The following is a 19,267-nucleotide window of genomic DNA, read 5'->3' as shown; positions in this document are numbered from 1 at the left end:
AAGGCTTGGCAGTGGATTTGTGCGGATAACCAAACATTCCGTTTCTTTCTAGCTCCCTGAACAGGGTTCTATATTCACTACTAAACTCTTTGCGATACTCAAAACTTTATACCATATTGTAATAAAAACTTCCCTAAAATTGTTCAACCTTCCAAATTCGGCAGCCTCTTCTCCCCATCACATCACAAATATTTGTATCTTAGCTGACCTTACCCTATTCATTACTTGTTTCATCAAGAACAAGGTACAGAATTGTTGGGCCCAAGAGGCCAACGATAACAAGGTATTTAGTGTTAAAACTGAATTTTTCTGCTCTCTTCACGGTTCTTTGCTTCCTCACCACAGGTAGCTCTGAATCGAATGAGATTAAATCACAAATTCCTGAACAGGAGATAATACAGACATATTTTTTTAGATTTCTACGGGAAATCGATTACCTTCATAGAATCTAGCTTATGCTGAGATCAGTGTCGCTGACCAAATCACCATTACCACTTCGATTTGGGTGGCAGTGTGTGCGGTCTGGATGGAGCCTTTACTTAGTCATGATTGTGTTTGTCAACCGTACTGTTATTATAGGTACTCTCGAAATGACAATGTTCACCAAGGCCACAAAGAAATTTTAGAATCGGGAGGATACCGATAGGGTTGATCTTATAGCCATTGTGTTCGTTGAAAGTATTTTGGCATCTATAAATCTCAAAGACTTCTTCATGTTGTCTTTCAAAATAGAGTTATCAAGTGGCTCAATACAGAACTTGAAGGAATTGCTTTTAAAACAATACAATTTCTAAAAATAGACCAAAATCCAGCAAGAATTATTATATCAATTTCTGTATTTGGATGAGACCTGGATATTTCAGAATGATGATAATAAATAAAGCGTAAAGGCAACAAACGTGGGAATAGCTATCGATTAGATTTTGTAAAGTCCTAAAATGTATTAATAATTCATTACAGGCATAACTATATGTCATCAAGGATTACTTCATGCTGGAAACAGAAATGTAAATGAAATATTTTTATTTCTGGTGCAGAACCATGGAGAAATTAACCATAAATTGTTTTTGCAGTGGTTTGAAAATCAGATTTTGAAGAACTTGGAGTTGGAGAAATCCATCAGTTATTGTTATGGACAATTCACCATATCATAGTACACTGGGAAAGAAGATCCCAACAAGCGTATCAACAAAGGCTGCAATTAAAGAATGTATATAAAAAATACTTAAAAGGCTTAAAGTACATTAAATAAATTTTGAAGAAACCATATTAAAGAATGAACTATTGACTTATTATGAATGACTTATATAATGATTTAAATATACAATGACTTATAATAGACATGCTGGTCGACAAGGATATTACATCAAGAATTATTTGGATATGTGGAAGGAAGCATTATCGGCCGGAAGCACTTTCGGTTTGGATGAACTCGATACATATAAAAGAAGTAATTGATAAATGGTGGAATCGTGAACATGTTTTAGACGGATTGGAAATTAACTGTTTAGTGATTGACTTGGACAATGACTCGAAAAATGAAAGTGACTAAAGGAAACTTCAGGATTCCTCATCATTCAAATTCCTGAGACAGAGTGATGATAATGGAAACAACTAAAGGTATGCACTAAATTAATAGAATATAATTGTAGAAAATGGTCTTGTAGGGCGTCAAAAATTGGTGTGCACAGATATGATTGTAATTGTTCAGAATTAAGCTTGAGCATTAAGTTAGAATATATTAGGAGAGAATGAATACTGTTTTGTAGATATGGTAAATGCATTAGGCAGAATTCAGTGATTAATTTTATCAGGAATGGTGGACGCAATTAGTAGTAGAAGAAATAAAAAAAATATAGTCATATCAAGATAACTTGACAACTAAACACACCATATATGGAAACAAGAACTAACTGCAAAAAAGTAAATATGCTCTCGAATGAAAGTAAAATACATTGTCTTGACATATAATTGTTAATTAGGTGGATTAGGCTTTCAGGGGGGTACCACTATATAAAAAACGCGCCTAGAACTCTACCTCATGATTAGTGTGGAAAAGAGTTTAATATAAATATTATAAAACAACTCTAACCTACAAACTATTATACCTGTGTTCTTAGTTGTAGTTTTAAGTCCTTCAATAATATATGTCATAGATGTACTATAATGTTAAAATAAACTAAATATGTTTCATAACATTTTTGTTCAATTACTTTATTTAGATTAGGATTTTGTTGTATGCCGAAGCCAAACTGAACTAAAACTCAGAGTTGATGCAGCAATATTGCGACGTTTTGACGTCACAAATTGAGATGACGTATATCGTAAATAAATTTGAATAGACTATATGTGATTTGAAGATTACTTTAGCGTGGTGTTTCTTTACCACCCGTCGACGCGATGTGTTGTTCGTTGAAGAAATGTGAGGCTGCCTCTTTGCTTTTATCTATTCCTCCATTCATTTCTGTGGTATTCAAGCACTGCATCTTATTCCTCATTTTGTATGTTTTATTTATATCCCTTAAGCTGCTTTGATTCTTAGGAGGGACCCACCTAGGGTGAACTGAACGATTGGATAATGATGATTCAGTTGAGTCAGAAGCTGGTTGAACTTGTTTATTGTATGATTCTGGATTATTCAATTTACCCAAATCAGACAAAATATATTAATGAGGTGCCATTTAGTATCTTTTTGTCCATGAAGAGGTAAATCATAGCTGTACCGGATGTTTGTTCGAAGAATTTATCTTCCAACAGGAAATATGTGACATATTTTAGTATTTTCGTACTTCATTTGATTATTTGATAGAACCATAAAATATATGTAATGTAATACATCCAAATCTTATACGAAATAGTCCAAATGACCACAAACCTAGTGGAAAACTCACGTCGACTGCCGTAACATATTCCAAAGAAAACCAACTAAAAATCTTCAGAGTATAAAATTACAACATTACCTGTAGCTGCATCTTCAATAGCACCGGAATAGACTAGCTGATAACAACCCATAACAGAAGGTTTATCTCCAATAAACAATATAAAACCATCAGCAACTAGATTTTTTGTGGATATGTCACGATAATCTGAAATGATTAATTCCACAGGCGTTATTTGATCATCAATAAATTCCACACTAAAATATGATTCTGTTTCAAGAATATCGTGTACAATGTTTTTAATTTCTTCTGCTTCAGTCGTGTTCTTAAATTCCATTCTTCCTCGTAAATTTCTACTAATTCCAAAATTTTCGAATATAATTTGAAAGGCCATAGAAATACATGTAGCTGTATCGTTCGACTGATATTCATATGGAACAAATATATGTTCCTTTAATAATAGGTTATCTTGTATAAGTGGTCGTTTAGAGACCTTGGAAAATTTCACATTACTAATTTCCACCCCTGTACATTTGATAACATTTTCTTTAGTATCGTGCTGGAAATTAATATCTGAAAAATTTATTAAATAACAAAAGAAGAGTTTTTTCCCTAAATTACTGAAAGAAATTTTATTCTTACCGGTATTTTCATAATTTGTAAAAGCCGTTGGATCAATAACAATTTTCTCAATTTCCGATGGCATTAATAGCGCGTCATTAAATGATATTACAGCTGGTACATGAAGCAAACTGCTCAAGAAAACAGTATAGTTGCCATTCCAACCAATAACCCCATGATGTCCATCTAGGCTCATATTTTTAAAACATCGAAATTGATTTACAAAATGTAAACCTTTCAAATTCAAAATTCGATAAATCTCATTCGTGAATAAGAGTTCATTTTTAGGCTGTTGGAATGAGAGTTCGACTCTAATGCTCTCGAGATTTTTTACTTTTCCTTGACAACATATCATTTTGCCATTAAATATTTCGAAATTACCAGAGTGTTTCATGATGTTGATCCAAAAATGAATGTCTTGGTCCAGAGATAAAATCGTATTGGAATGCAAAATGACGGATTCAAATATTACTGGCACTTGGTTTATAGCTTGTAATTTGAGATCTGCGAATACTTTCCACACCATTACCTTGAAAAATATGTTCTTAAATAAGAGGTTATTATTATAAGTCAAAAAATACATTATTTATATTTAATTCACCCACATTAGATATATTTGATATCCAGGTATAGGATATCAAATATATCAAAATAATAAACAATAAACACTGATGTATATTTGGATAAAGTCGATGTAAAGTGAAAATTCTCAAAACTTGCCACATTAACAACAAAAAAATAAGAGAGAAGATTTATAATCAAATTACCGATAATGTAAATAGACCGCAGGAAACAGGAAATCTGTTTTCATCATGCGAATCAAAAAAAAATTAGAAACACTATAATAGAAAATTCTAGCTCACTCGCTGTGGGCTCGTCAATGTTAGGATATAACTTCAGAATTCATGCTTTTTCTGATACGGCAGTGAACAGTGACTGACGTTTACTAACAGTGACTGAATGACGGATTAACTTCAACGCCTACTATGTTAAAAATTATGCTATTCCAGCAAAACAACTGATTGCACAAATGTTTCTTATTTTAATCAAAATAAAAGTTCCACTCAAAATTGACTTGCTTGTTGTAATTAATTAGTATCTAGCTTTAAAATATTCAACTAATTTGTGTAAATAAGTCGATATTTAGTTTGGAAATTAGAAAGATTACAAATATTTATTATGAACATCAGAAAAATTGCTAGGAATCAGTGATTTATTCTTAAATTCCTTTATTCAATATATTTTAACAATTCATCCAAGATATCTCTCAATTTAATTAATGTAGCATGTAATATCATCGCTGTTTTCATTATTTCAGTCAACGTTGAAGTAATAAAATAACAACTCTACATAGAGTAAACTTTTGTTTTAATATCGGTTAATATTAAAACACGAATTGAGTGAAATTGCTATTTCTAACAGTTCCAACAACACTAGACAAGAAAATAGGAGCTATTTTTTTGTATATTATGCTGGTGATGAAACATCTACAAATATAGTACGAATATCACAAGCCCAAAATGTTATTCCAGGAGACACATTGACACCGAAGAGGAATATTAATGACCAAAAAGTCTTCCTGTGTATATGATGCAGCCAGCAAAGTGTACTGTATCACGTCAATAAGTCACCATCTTGCATGACAATGCTCAGACATATGTTGCAAAAGTTGAGAGAAATGCCCTATTGCCTCTGGAATGAGAAGTTCTGCAACCACCACATACTCTCTAGATATAGCACTTTTTATGTTTCACTTCTTCAAATCGATGCAACATAGCTTGACACACAGCTTCGTAGCATTTCGAAGGAGGGCGAAAATGAATCGCTGCCCAATTAACATGGTTCTGTCAACACATGTCGTGTCTGATATCGCTATGATGTCAGAAAAATTATAGAAAATGATGGTAAATATTCTAATATATATCATATTTTTTAAGTAAATTTTGTAAGTAAAATTGCAGAGGCAAAATTAATAAGAGTCCAAGAATGTAAATATCTAACAAAAAAGAATAAAATACCCAACGATTAACGATTCATAATAACGTAGCACACATGTTTATAGAATTGGAGAAATTCCTAACCTACTACCAACGTCCAAAACAAGTTACCAGATACTTACCAAATATCCTGCCAAAGGCATAACTTTCTCACCATTTAATTTATAATCCATTAAATACTGAAACTTGTTATCGCTAATGTTAATTGTAATTTTCTTCCCATATTCAGATTTATGTTTAAAAAATGGAGTTTGCCTAAATGTTACATTTCAGAAATAATACAGCAAAACGTGATTACTCTTACCATTTTACGCTATGATCCCATTTAATTAAAGACCCAATATTTGCTGTTCCTCTTCCAACTGGAAAACTAACTTTATTATATAATTTTGGTAAATTGGGTTGACCGCCATTTAAATAAAACCTTTAAAAGATATATAAAGATATATAAGGTTTCCCAGAGTAAAATTCATTTTAAAAAATTACAAGAAAAATCAATCGAAAGTGCGCGAAATGTTTAACACTTAAATGTAAAAATCTGGGAATTGGGTGGTAATACGGTTATTTTTTATTGTAATCGATATAAGCACTTATGAAAGTTTCTTAGTTGATCTAATTAATTCATATATATCTATAAATAAAACCAGACCTACCATACAAAAATTGCATTCTAATAAATGGACAAACTAGTAATGATAATAGACAGTTAGAAAATAATTCAGGTAGTTAAGAGTAGAACAAAAATATGATAGAGAAAAACATCAACATTCAAATCAGAAATAATTACAAAATAAATTAAGGATAAAAGTGTGGAATAAGAAAGAAATAAAAGGTCTTATGTCATCCAATACATAACTCTAGTAATATAAAACTGTTTGTTTGAGTATTTTATAATTCTCTTTGAGATGATAATTGAGAGCAATAAACATATTGATAAAATTGTAAGAGCCGTAAATGTGTGCCTGTACAGAAAGATGTCTCAAAATATGATGGACCTACAAATTAATTTTAAATCATTTACAGATGGCATTACTATATATTAAGTCGCATGATGTACATGTGTAACCAACTTCATGTTGAAGCCCATCTGACAGCCTTAACTTTCCAACATGCATCATTTCCAGCATTTTATTTCGTCGAAGTGTGAACAATTTTTTTGTGTGTCTAAATGTGTACGGAGTAAATTAAATTTGTCGGAAGTTTTACTTTTTTACTTCAACTTGAAGGCGAAGGTGGTTGAGGGCCACCGAAAGTTGTGCGAAGCTTATGACTACCATGCTCCATCGATATCAACACCTGAATACTGGCTTCTACGTTTTAAAAGTGGCGACCTTGACACCCAAGGCAGAGATTATTCTGGAGAGCCAAAAAGATTGAAGACGAAGATTTGGAGGCCTTACTCGATGGTGATCCGTTTAAAATGCAAGAAGAATATGCGGAGTTGTTGGGAGTAACACAAGAAACCATTTCCAATTTCGTGAAGAACATGGGAATGATCCAAAAGCTTGGATATTTTGAGCTGCATGAATTGAAGCCAAGAGACATGGGAAGTCGTTTGATGTGTGAAATGCTGCTTTAACGGCATATACGATAATCCAAGGAGAACAAAGCGTGAGGACAATGTGTTCATGCATCAACAGCAACGGTAAAACTAGAATACCCGTTCATTTGGTACACTATGAGCTGCTAAAACCTAATGAAACTATCAGTAGGGATCGCTATAGAGTACAATTGATGCCTTTGAGCTGAACACATCACGATGTTATTCTTTAGCAAAACTACAACCATATATTACAAGACATGTGGTAACATGCACATATTAGTCGTAACCCATTTCTTGGCAGCGCTTGATTTCTAATGAATATACCCAAAAATTAAGTCGATACGAGAACAAACTCAAAAGCTACATCATCTTTCGAGGCGGAGTCCATAAATTTCCTGAAAGTTGCGAAAAAGTAGCGGTTATGGACGGACAATACCTTGAATATAAGAATATTGTACCGATTCTTCATAATAAAACTTCAAATTTTAAAAATACCCTTTAAAACTAATTTATAGGCCTTTCTAGAGAATATTTAATACTTACTTCCCAATATTTTCAAGAAAATGTTTCAAATTGTTTTTGGTGTTCCTATCTCCTAACGTGAGACATGTAACCTTGGATCCCAAATCCCTTTTTATTAAAGGTGTCAATAAACCATGAGGGGCAATTTCGATCACAATAGCGTCTTTTGGAATATATTTTAACACTTGATCAAATCTGACCATATTTTCAAAGTTGTATCTGGTATAATCGGCTGAGTTCATTTTACAACGTGGATCGTCCCATTCGTTCTCCTGAAAGCAACTGGATATCCATTTCGGTGATCTTGGTTTTGGATCGGTTATAACTTTACGAGCGAAATCGTATAATATGGGGGCAGCATTTCCTGTAAGTTTCGAATGAAACGCATAACCGCCTGTATTCACAGATTTCACAAATACATTTTGGTTTTTCAGGACGGACACAAACTTTGATACTGATTCTGTTACACCTGATATTGTAACACTGTCACTGCTATTAATACAAGAAACGAATATGTCCTTTGGTGCGATTTTGAGACAGTCTTGATAGCCCAATCCGATTGCTGCCATTTGACTCTTTTCAGTCAATTTAGCTTGAACGGTAGAATAACCCCTCGCAAATGCAAGTAGAACTGTCTGTTCCGGTGTTAAGCCTCCATTATAGTAGGCGCAACCTAAAAACAAAAGTATTTCAAATAATTAGGTATCATGTTCATAATGAATAATTGGTAGATCACTTATACACTTGTTAAAGTGATTAATAATTTATATCTAAGATTTTTGAATTTAATCAAAATTCATAAAAGCATATAGTTCATAAAAGCGCAATAGTAATAATTCTAAAGAGTGAAAACCATTATTTCTATATCGATCAATGAAAATCAGTGATAAGTGGTTAAATGTCAGAATCGCAGAATATAACAGTTAAAAAAAACATTTGTTTGGCACTGCTGCAAAAATAATTGAGTAAGCGGCTAAACCATGCTTATGTCAACGTTTTCACACTCTGCAACAGTCGCAAGAGATCTTGAGGATGCACTGTTGATGGATGCCTTCTGATTAGCACTTGTTCAGATAGGTCCAGCATGGCACAAGGTGTGAAAATTTGAAAAGGAGCTTCTGATTGACTCGCTGTAGAGATAACATCAGAATAGCACCTAATAATTGAAAGGAAAGCAGAGTCTACCATGTCCTTTTTTGTTGGGTTCCATCTTTTGATACGGTATGCCATGAGGGAGTCAAATAAATAAGAGACAGAAGTATTAAAATATTACATTTCAAATATAGCCAGGATGATGAGGATAGATATTCGAGATTGAAATAAATCATAGCGGTAGTACCGTAGAGTAGTATATTGGTATCAATCATTTATCTAATATAGACCCGTCATAACAGATCTAAAGATACTACCATACAGCCATTATCGTAAAGCTACAGACCACGAAATATCAGCAACGAAATTGCGAAAGTCAACAATAAAACCAACTAATTTGAATGAGACTAAATAGATTCGCGTCAGTTTTGTAAATAAGGGAAATCAAATGTCAGAGTAAATAAATTTTAAATGTTCATTTTAACACTATTTAGGAATAACATTGGACCCAAAGCTATGTTAGAAGCATCATGCAATGAATAACTAAATATCAAATTTTGAAAAATATTGGGAATATTGGAAGATATTTTGTATTTTATAATATTATTATATAAAGAAGTCTATAATTAACACTTTTACGAAAAATTAAGTAAGAAAATAATAGAATATTTTATTATTCCTTCCAATAATCGTATTCCACGAAACAACTGTTATTTTCCTTTCATACAGAACATTTCTCCGTCAAATTATTATATGTTTTTGAAAAAAATCTAGAACACTATAAGCGTTAGGACTTAAAGTATATTGTGGGTTTTAAAACCGAATATTTTGATTTGTAAGACAAGCAACGGTCCAGAGAGATAACAAAATTAAGTGATAAACAACAACAACAACAAATAATTGCCCAATAAAGACTGGTGTTAAATACTTTAATAATTATCTAAACATTAGCGATGGAATGATCAAAAGCACATATCCTGTCGAGACAAGATATTCACTTTTCATACCTTCAGAATAAAAAACATGCACAGATTTATTGCCATGTAAGCGAAATAACGAAAAGAGTGGAAAACATAATAGCTAACAGTAGATACTGTTATTATTAATAACAATTGTTCTAAACTTTATAGCAAATTAGTCAATCAAAAAATTCAATTATTTCAATCAAAAAAATTCGATGAACAACTAAAATAAACTACGAGTAAACCTCATCCAATTCTAGCATATATGATTAAACCTAAAAAACGTTTTCTTGCCCGAATATTGGCTTTTTTTTGTTTGGATAAAAAATAAATTTCGACAATAAAACAAATACTATAAGATGATCATAATCACGTCCAATTAAACGAACCCTAACCCTGTCCGGTTGTGAATAATACACATAAACATAGACAAAAAATATTATCTAAATCATGCAACGCCGGCTTTATTGAAGCAGTGGTCAAGGCGACAGGACGGTCCTCCTAGTGCGATAGTTGCGGGTTCGAATCCTGCGGGAACATGGATGTACTCTATGTTTGTGATTGTAATTGTAAATGCATTTATAGGCAACAGTGGAAAATCCGACAAGGAATAACCATCCCAGTTACGCCAATAACCAGGCTGGGTAATACCGGATGTCTTTTGGGATGGTTGGTTGATCAATGGCCAATCTGTAGGCTTAATGCCGAGGACCGTGGTCCAGATAAGCCCTCGCTGGTAAAAATGGGACTTTAAAATATATATAAAAAAATCATGTAACCGTTCATCATACAAAGGAGGCATACGGTGATATACCCACGGAGAAATGATTATATATATAAATATATGTCAATATCCTACAATACTCGCTAGAATAATCATCATATCTTACATGTTTCTCCTAGTGAATGCCCACCAAATCCATCAGCTTCAATTCCAATAGATTTTAGTACATCAGTAAGAGCAACTTGAACTGCGGTTATAATTGAAAAACAATTAATAACATTCTCCAAGACCATCGGATCATCGCTAAAAATGATCTTAAACAAATCTACGTGATAGGGTTTCAGAGCGTTATGACACTTAGTAAAAGTCTGCTTGAAAACATCGATTTTCATTAAATCTCTTGCCATCCCAGTCCACTGACTGCCCATCCCACTATAAATAAACCAAACTGGGCGTTTTTTATTCTCAAATCTTTGAATCTGCTCTTTGTATACCTCACCAAGAACCACATATCTAAAAACCAAATATTTTAAACTGCAGTTGATTGAACTAAGCGCGTATTCACCCCCTATATGTATGACCATCTATGTTAAATTTATGGACTGCATCGATAAGGGTTAGGGCCTCTGCGTCGTTTGATATAGCTTTAATTTCATTGATGTAATACTGAACGGCCTCTTCGGTACGGCCAGATACCATCACTAAACGATTGTTAGTCAAATTTGATTTTATGTTCTGTTTAGGATTATATCGAAGAACAATATGTGCGTTAGAACCACCAAATCCGAAGGAGTTTACGGATGCTATACCTCCGTCCCATGTTTTATTCTTGCTTACCACCTATAATAAAATGAGGGTCATTTTAATGCCTTTTATTCTATTTTTTATACTAAACTTATTGGCGATTAAAATGTACCTTTAGTTTTCCGCTATCTATTCCAGGAAGGCTCAGATCTATATCGTCACAATGTAAATTGGCTGGAATGATACCTGTTTCCATGGCAATTAAAACCTTCGAAATACCACATAATCCAGCTGACATTTCACCATGACCCATGTTTGATTTTACTGATCCAATGAGTAAAGTATCCTAAAATAATATTCATGTTTTTAATTATATAACTAAAATTGTAAATAATAAATATCGAGTATCTTCTTTTTTCAGTGTTGAAACAATTTTCCCCCTTTCCGAGACTAACGGTACGGACTCTCTAGTTGCCAAATTTGAAAGAAAGTGACGCCATTGAAGTAATGTTTCCCCACCAGTCTTGTTCAATTGCGCTGTGACATGGTTCACTTTAGCAGTCCCACCACACTTTCTTAACTTTATTACACTTTACTAACACTAACACTATTAATAACGTCTCATCACGTTAATTATTAGAAAATGAATGTGACGGTATAAAGCCATAAATAAGACTATCCATCTTTGGATATTCTCATAATGTAGCTTTACGAAAGTTCCATTCACATTTTTAAAATTGTCGTTGGTAAATTTACTCTTAACGCTCAATATCTTGAATCGGCGTCATAGCCAGTGTTCAACGTTCAAGATTCAAGTTCCAATGTAACAAGTTCCAAATTGGGGCCCAAACTATTCCAATACCAATTAACAGCAAACGTTCAGTACATATCCAAGGTTGTGATTTATATCGAGCTGGTAGGGATGTTTTAGTAGCTTTAGTTATAATTCATACTGATGTTTGGGATAGCGCAAGTGGTTCCAATAGCGTTTGACTTCAGACGACTACTACTTACTACTATTTTTACACTCTATCGTTAGTTCTGACTCACATTTGCACTATTATGTAGAAAACTTAGTAGGCATATCCACAATCAGGTTGCTGGCTTCATACATATAATGTTCAGCGTCGAATGAGAGAGGGAGTTAATTCAGACATAAACTAACACCGCTTCAGAGGGTGTTGAAATACACTGTTACACACGTCAATTTTTTTTTCATAACAAAACTTAAATTTGTTCATAAAATGCTCCTTTAGTCACATCTGACATTGTTTCAGTAGGTACTCGAATACAATATGCGTTCTTAAGGTGCCGCGAATCGCAAGAACAAATATTGATAACAAACTAAAAAACACTGAAAGTGGCATTGAACATGTATTTATGACAAACTAAACAAAAATTTCGATAATTATTTTTTAATTAGGAGAAAAATAATTTGTACTTTTAGTCGGCCTTAATTGGTATTTGGCACTGTCTTTCAATGCCTGCACCTGTGATTTATTATGACATAAAATATATGACATTTCTTTTTTTAACTTGATTAAAAATATGCATAGCTTGCGCGACAGTCACTAAATTTCTAACTTCCATGAACGTCCTCATCATCATCTCTGTTCATATTTTCTTATTATTATTGATTTGATAATCTTCATTCAATAAATTAATATTAGCTGGAGTACAAGTATTGTTGGGATTCACCATTTTCGAGTTAACATTGAAGAATCCACTGGTAAGGATATCCACATTAGATTACAATTGTTCCATAATTGCTCTTAAGGAAAATCATCAACTTCATCATTGGTGCAATGAGAGATTATTTCAACGTTTTAAGAGCATTCTTGGTCACGTGCAAATGTAAAACAGCCTCTCGTAGTGGTACCTGCTTCAAAGCTTCAGATATGTTTTCAAAATTATTTGATAGGACAGATAAAAGTAAAAACTTTCGGTAGTATAGTTTTATAAAACCTATTATATTCTATTTCATTGATTGGACGAATGGAGTTGCTCTTAGTAGCATATTCATGTCAAAAATGCCAATTTGTTTGTAAATGCCTTGTATATTTGTTCCATTCTTAAGTCTACCTCATTAATAATTTTCATTACTTTTTCATTAAACGGTTTTATTAATTCTTGTTGAATTCTATATTTTTCGAAATTGTCAGTCTCTTTCGGTTTTTCGTGTTAGAACCATTTATGAACCTTTCTTGTTTTTAATCTTTTAAACATTTAACCTTTCTTGCTTACCATGCCACCAAATGTTTGGTAATTCTTTGTTAAAATTATGTTTTTACACTTAATTTTACAAATTGCTCGATACTAGTTATTTTTGTCCCACTATGCCACACCCGCACTTATCACAACCTCATCTAAGATTTTCGTTTCTTTCATAGGACTTTCTCTTATAGAACTTCGATGGCATTATAGTAAAATTCCTGAATGAGTGATGTAGGAAAACAAAATTAATTTAAATCCTCTCGCCACTGAACCCAGTGTATCTCTACACTTTATCGCAGTTTACAATACTTCCAAAACGGATGGACGATTCCTCTACTACTAATCGACAACTAACCGTGAAGCGTCATGTGACCAGGAACCATTTTTGCCATCGAGTTTATATACTGTTTATGTTACCGCGCGTTCTCTTTAATTCTAGGACACGAATTGTCTGTATACGATATCAAGCGACTCACACATTTAGTAAATATAAATATGCAGTAAAGTAGTAAAAAGAGTAAAAATAAGTGCAATAAATATATGGAAATATCGATAAAGCATTGAACCAATCTTATCCTGCCAAAATCAAACCAAATCTTAAAAGAATTACGAAAATATTTTCATTTACCTTTCGATCTGAACAAAATGCATCATTTATTGATTTACATTCGGTATGATCTCCGATTAAAGTTCCTGTTCCATGTAACTCTACATAACACACATCTCTAATATCCAAGTGTTTTGTTTCGAATATAGATCTTATCAAATCGAACTGGCTCTGACTAGAAGGAACTGTTATACCTTCAGGTTTGAAGCCGTCACAATTCATATCCGCTCCTGTAAGTAACAGTTTAATGTTAAAACTAATCTTCGAATAATACGAGTATGAGCGTACTATTAAACCTACCTAATACTGTTGCATATAATCTTCTGCATACTGATTTTTTCTGGAGTAAAATAGTTACGGCTCCTTCAGATCTAACGAAACCATCTCTATTTCGCGAGAATACTTTACAAAGTCCATCTTTCGCTAGGAGATTTAACAAATTACATTCTTTTGTCTCGTAAGGATTTAAGACCAGTGCAACAGCTAGAAAGTATACATTTATTGTTTTTATTAATATTATAGATTCATATATATTATTATTTATTAAATCAATTTTATTGCTCTACCTGATATTAAAGAAGAAATAAAAAAATAACATTGGGGCAAAAATGACGGAAAGAACTAATTAAGATCATATACAATATATCCAACATATGTGAACGAAACAGCCTCCTCACTATCGCCGCAAATATTCAAATTATTTAAAAAACTTCTGTTAAGAAGTATAAAACCAATTATTAAGGAAAATTATTCCGGATCACTAATTTGATTTCAAGAAAAAATATTCCATGATTGATCAGGTTCACAGAATCATCGATATTACAGAAAAATCACTACAAGTATATTAAATGTTTGTTCTGCAATAACTTGAGATATTTCATGTCATCAATTCTTCAGAGTCAAACAAGAAGATGCTTATTCTAACTTGAGGAAAATACAAATAGGTGTGCCACTGGGAAGTGTATTGGGACCATTGCTTTATCTGCGGTTCATTCAGCACTTAACTACATTCAAGTAAACTGTTGTTGCTACATTTCCCATTCATACTGCAATCTCTTTCTATTAGAGATAACAACAATGAATCAGCCTAAACTTAGAAACAGCTATTGCCAAAATACAATGCTGGAACGAACATCGGTCCATTAAAGTAAATCAGTACATACTGATTTCGCCAACAAAATGATCAAGCACTAGACAGTATATATAAATCAACAAGGAGTCTCGTATGAAAATAGACAATTACATTGGTATGTCCATGTTCTGCAATAATTTGAGATATTTCATGTCATCAATTCTTCAGAGTCAAACAAGAAGACGCTTATTCTAACTTGAGGAAACTACAAGTAGGTGTGCCACTGGGAAGTGTATTGGGACCATTGCTTTATCTGCGGTTCATTCAGCACTTAACTACATTCAAGTAAAGTGTTGTTGCTACATTTCCCATTCACACTGCAATCTATTTCTATTAGAGATAATAACAATGAATCAGCCTAAAGTTAGAAACAGCTATTGCCAAAATACAATGCTGGAACGAAAATCGGTCCATTAAAGTAAATCAGTACACAATGATTTCGCCAACAAAATGATCAAGCACTAGACAGTATACATAAATCAACAAGGAGTCTCGTATGAAAATAGAAAATTACATTGGTATGTCCCTTGATGTTATACTCACGTGAAAAATATGAAGAACTTAAGCTGAACCACAAAAGAATGCAGTAAACAAGAGACTGAAAGTATTTATTATAATTCAGTGAAGTTATGATAAAACTCAATTCACATTAAAACCAGTGATATAGATGTTAAGACCAAAATGTAAAATAAATGCTTTGTAGTTTCAAAACCGTAGCAAATTGAGATAAAAACAAATATCTTATTAGTACTAATTAACTAGATTGCTATAATGAATAATAATAATTATTATTAATATATTAACATATAATATACCTGACACAATAGCGCTGTCGATCTCGCCATGCTCCATAGCTTTAATCGCTGCAGTGAAAGCATATAAACTAGAAGAGCAGGCGGAGTCCATAGCATAACTTGGGCCATGAAAGTCGAAGAAAAATGACGTTCGATTAGCTATTAAGGCCAAAGATGCACCAACAAGTTTGTAACCATTAGTACCTTCATCTTCTTCAGAATGTTCTTGCGTATCCAGATAACCCAGACCAACATAGACACCTAATATTAGCCAATTTAAATTAGTTAAATCATAGTAATTATTCTCCAACAAATTTTAGGTCATATATTCAAATATATATGGTATATGGACGATATGGTTTCAAAATAATATTACAGTAGAGGGCACGAACTTTATTAAGTAGCAAGTTTCAAACTGTTAATCGCCAGTAGTTCAAGAATATTAAAACATGTCATCAACTATAGTTCTTAATTTAACAGGTCAATTTAAAAGTCCCCGGCCTGACGCATAGATGACGCTAATATAATTAAATCCATATGTTTTTTTTTGTCAGCACTAACCCTCAAAATGAAGATGTCAAGATGCCTGTATAAATTTGACAGCTGTCGGATCATTAGTTTGTGAGTTATAGCATTTTGAATGAAGTAACTTTTGTTATTGTGAAAAAAATTAATAAAAAGCAATTTCGCGTGTTGGTAAAATATTGCTTTTTGAAGGGAAAAAATACAGTTGAAGCAAAAACTTGGCTTGATGTCGACTTTTCGGACACTGCCCCATAAAAATCAACCACCAAGGATTGGTATGCTTAGTTTAGACGTGGTGAAATGCGCACCGAAGACGGTGAACGCAGTAGATGCCCAAAAGAGGTTGTTAGCACCGAAAACACTAAAAAAATCCACAAAATGATTTTGAAGGACCGTAAATTGAAACAGACTGAAATAGCAGACACGCTAAAGATATCAACTGAACGTGTACATAATATCGTTCACGAATATTTGGGTGTGAGAAAGCTCGTGTGCTAAATGGGTGACTTTTATCAAATACAACGAGTTGATGATTCGGAGCAGTGTTTGAAGATGATCAAGTGTAATAAAAACAATGAGTTCAATCGACAGTGATGAACCCGCTCCAAAGCATGGGAAAACGCAACAGTCGGCTGACAAGGTATGGCGTCTGTATTTTGGGATGCGCATGGAATAATTTTCATTGACTACCTTGAAAAAGGAAGGCCCATCAACAGCGACTATTACATAGCGTTATTGGACCGTTTGGAGGACGAAATCGCCGAAAAACGTCCCCATTTGAAGAAAAAGAAAGTGCTGCTTCATCAAGACAATGCACTGTATCAAAAATCCATGAATAGGCTTCAAATTGCTTCCTCATCTACCGCCTTCTCCAGACCTGGTCCCCAGCGACTATTTCCTGTTCTTAGATCTCAAAAGAATGCTCGCTGGGAAGAAATGTTCGTCGAATGAAGAGGTGATCGCCGAAAATGAAGCCTATTTTGAAGCAAAGGACAAATCGTAGATGTGTATAATTAATGCGCACAAAGCAAGATTAAATTGCGTATGATAATTACCAGTTTTGGAACCTCTTAGCTCTTTTGGATTGAAACCAGAATCTACAATAGCCTCAAATACTGTTTCAATAATGAGTCTATGCCTAGGATCCATTGCATTGGCTTGTCTCGATGTTACTCCAAAAAAATCGGCATCGAAGCATTCAATATTATTGATTTTTCCAGCTCTTCTGGGTGTATCTAAGAGTCCTTAAAAGAAAATTAAATATTTACAGATTATTATAGTCAACGTTTCTTATAAATGAAATTACATCCCAATCTAAAATTTAATCACTAATTGCTAACCAATTTTGCTAATACTTAATTAAAATTATATTGGAAAATACTGGCATAATTAATAAATATTCCACTGATTGGTTATTACTATATGTTTATGTATAATACCAAATGACATTAATATAATTTAATCAAGGAACTCCACAATCTAGTCTGTCCAGTCAGTCCAAATGTTTTGATATTTTATGTATATATAAATATTATTAAGAATCGCGGAATCATTGACCTACTTAATTCCTTTTGTTCCCACTAATAATACACTTAATAGGAAATTGGTCAAAAGAATATGGCACATTTTAATGTGATATACAGTAACTCACAAATACTTTCACCAAATCTCACCATTTTTAGCAATAGGCCACAACCACTCTGGCATCAAATAGTATTATTCTTGTTCCCCTCTCTAAAATATTAAACTCATGTCTTCTTCGGAGCTGCTCACTGTATTTTGTCTATTATTATACAAACTATATTTTGTAGATATTATATTATTCTTCCACCCAAAATCTTTGTACATTTTGCATCTATAAACATATCTAAACCACTGTAATCTGAATTTGTCCTCAAGTGTTTAATTGTTGTCGTATCTTAAGCTCAAGACAAAAGTTTTTGATGATTCTGATGATAGGATAAAGGTCAGTCACTCAATTTCTCTAATCACAAACACTAATCAATGTTTTGTTTTATAATTATATTCACCTCTTTGCTGGTAAAACTTATTTTTGAGCCTTAAGTACATTTTTCCTGTCCAAACGGAAAAAGCAAGATATGACGAAGATGATATTCTAGAATCTTCATTGTCAAAGTGTAATAACATTCGAACTAATCAAGTTATAACAGCTTATATCTAGAATAGCCAGTTTCAGACGGTTGCCTTTTGTACAATAGTATATGGCCCATTGAATAAATATTACCAGAAATATACTTTTAAAGACATCTATTAAGAAAAACTGAAACCATTTTTGCCATTATATAGCCAACTTAAATTGCATCCAAATCAATCTAGAGAATCAGAATCAATCCTTTTTTATAATATTTCTGGTATAAAGGTAACTAAAATTTTAATGAGAAAAAAATGTAAATTTTCATTCCGTATACAAGACAAAAAGACCGAATGAGACTTGACATTTAATTTATATGAAAAATATTTATTTCTTTGTTGTTTCTTATTTTTTGTCATAAATTTATTATGTATGATAAATACATTTATAAACCTTTTATGTCGTTTATCGGACATGTAAGAATCACAGAAATTATTTTTTTTGTATACAATGATTCTTATAAATATAAAACATATTTGACAATGTAATTAATATATTAAATTAATTATATAAATATATTTTAAAATAAATGTATTAATATACAAAAACATAGAATTAAAATGAAAAACGTGACGATACTAACCTACTGAAAATCTACTATCATCTTCGGTAACCAAATTCTCTCCTCTTAGTAAGGCATCCTTGAACTGGTTGAAGCTATCGCATTTTGGATATCTTCCAGCAATGCCAGATATGACTATTTCATCTGATTCCATAGTGGCAGAAGGTAAAATAGGTTTTCGTAAAATGAACTTGTGA

General features: G+C 32.7%; 1 protein-coding gene across 1 annotated transcript in view; it reads right to left on the bottom strand.

Annotated features, from left to right (window-relative positions):
- Positions 1-19,267, bottom strand: part of LOC143193481 (fatty acid synthase-like) — a 28,816-nt gene extending 9,549 nt beyond the window's left edge. Inside the window, exons 1-13 of the mRNA XM_076399710.1 lie at positions 19,092-19,267; positions 17,412-17,600; positions 15,853-16,092; positions 14,206-14,388; positions 13,927-14,135; positions 11,257-11,430; positions 10,906-11,180; positions 10,507-10,853; positions 7,584-8,235; positions 5,802-5,921; positions 5,620-5,752; positions 3,522-4,029; positions 2,961-3,452 (exon numbers count right to left, since the gene is read on the bottom strand). Coding sequence (XP_076255825.1) covers positions 2,961-3,452; positions 3,522-4,029; positions 5,620-5,752; positions 5,802-5,921; positions 7,584-8,235; positions 10,507-10,853; positions 10,906-11,180; positions 11,257-11,430; positions 13,927-14,135; positions 14,206-14,388; positions 15,853-16,092; positions 17,412-17,600; positions 19,092-19,224 — 3,655 coding nt within the window. The 5' untranslated portion in view covers positions 19,225-19,267. The remainder of the gene's footprint in view (positions 1-2,960; positions 3,453-3,521; positions 4,030-5,619; positions 5,753-5,801; positions 5,922-7,583; positions 8,236-10,506; positions 10,854-10,905; positions 11,181-11,256; positions 11,431-13,926; positions 14,136-14,205; positions 14,389-15,852; positions 16,093-17,411; positions 17,601-19,091) is intronic.

The sequence above is a fragment of the Rhynchophorus ferrugineus genome, unplaced genomic scaffold (assembly GCF_030347505.1).
Source record: "Rhynchophorus ferrugineus isolate W39M unplaced genomic scaffold, kcgeb_rfMv2 rfM3, whole genome shotgun sequence".
Classification (NCBI taxonomy): domain Eukaryota; kingdom Metazoa; phylum Arthropoda; class Insecta; order Coleoptera; family Curculionidae; genus Rhynchophorus; species Rhynchophorus ferrugineus.
This window is presented reverse-complemented; position numbering and strand designations above follow the sequence as displayed.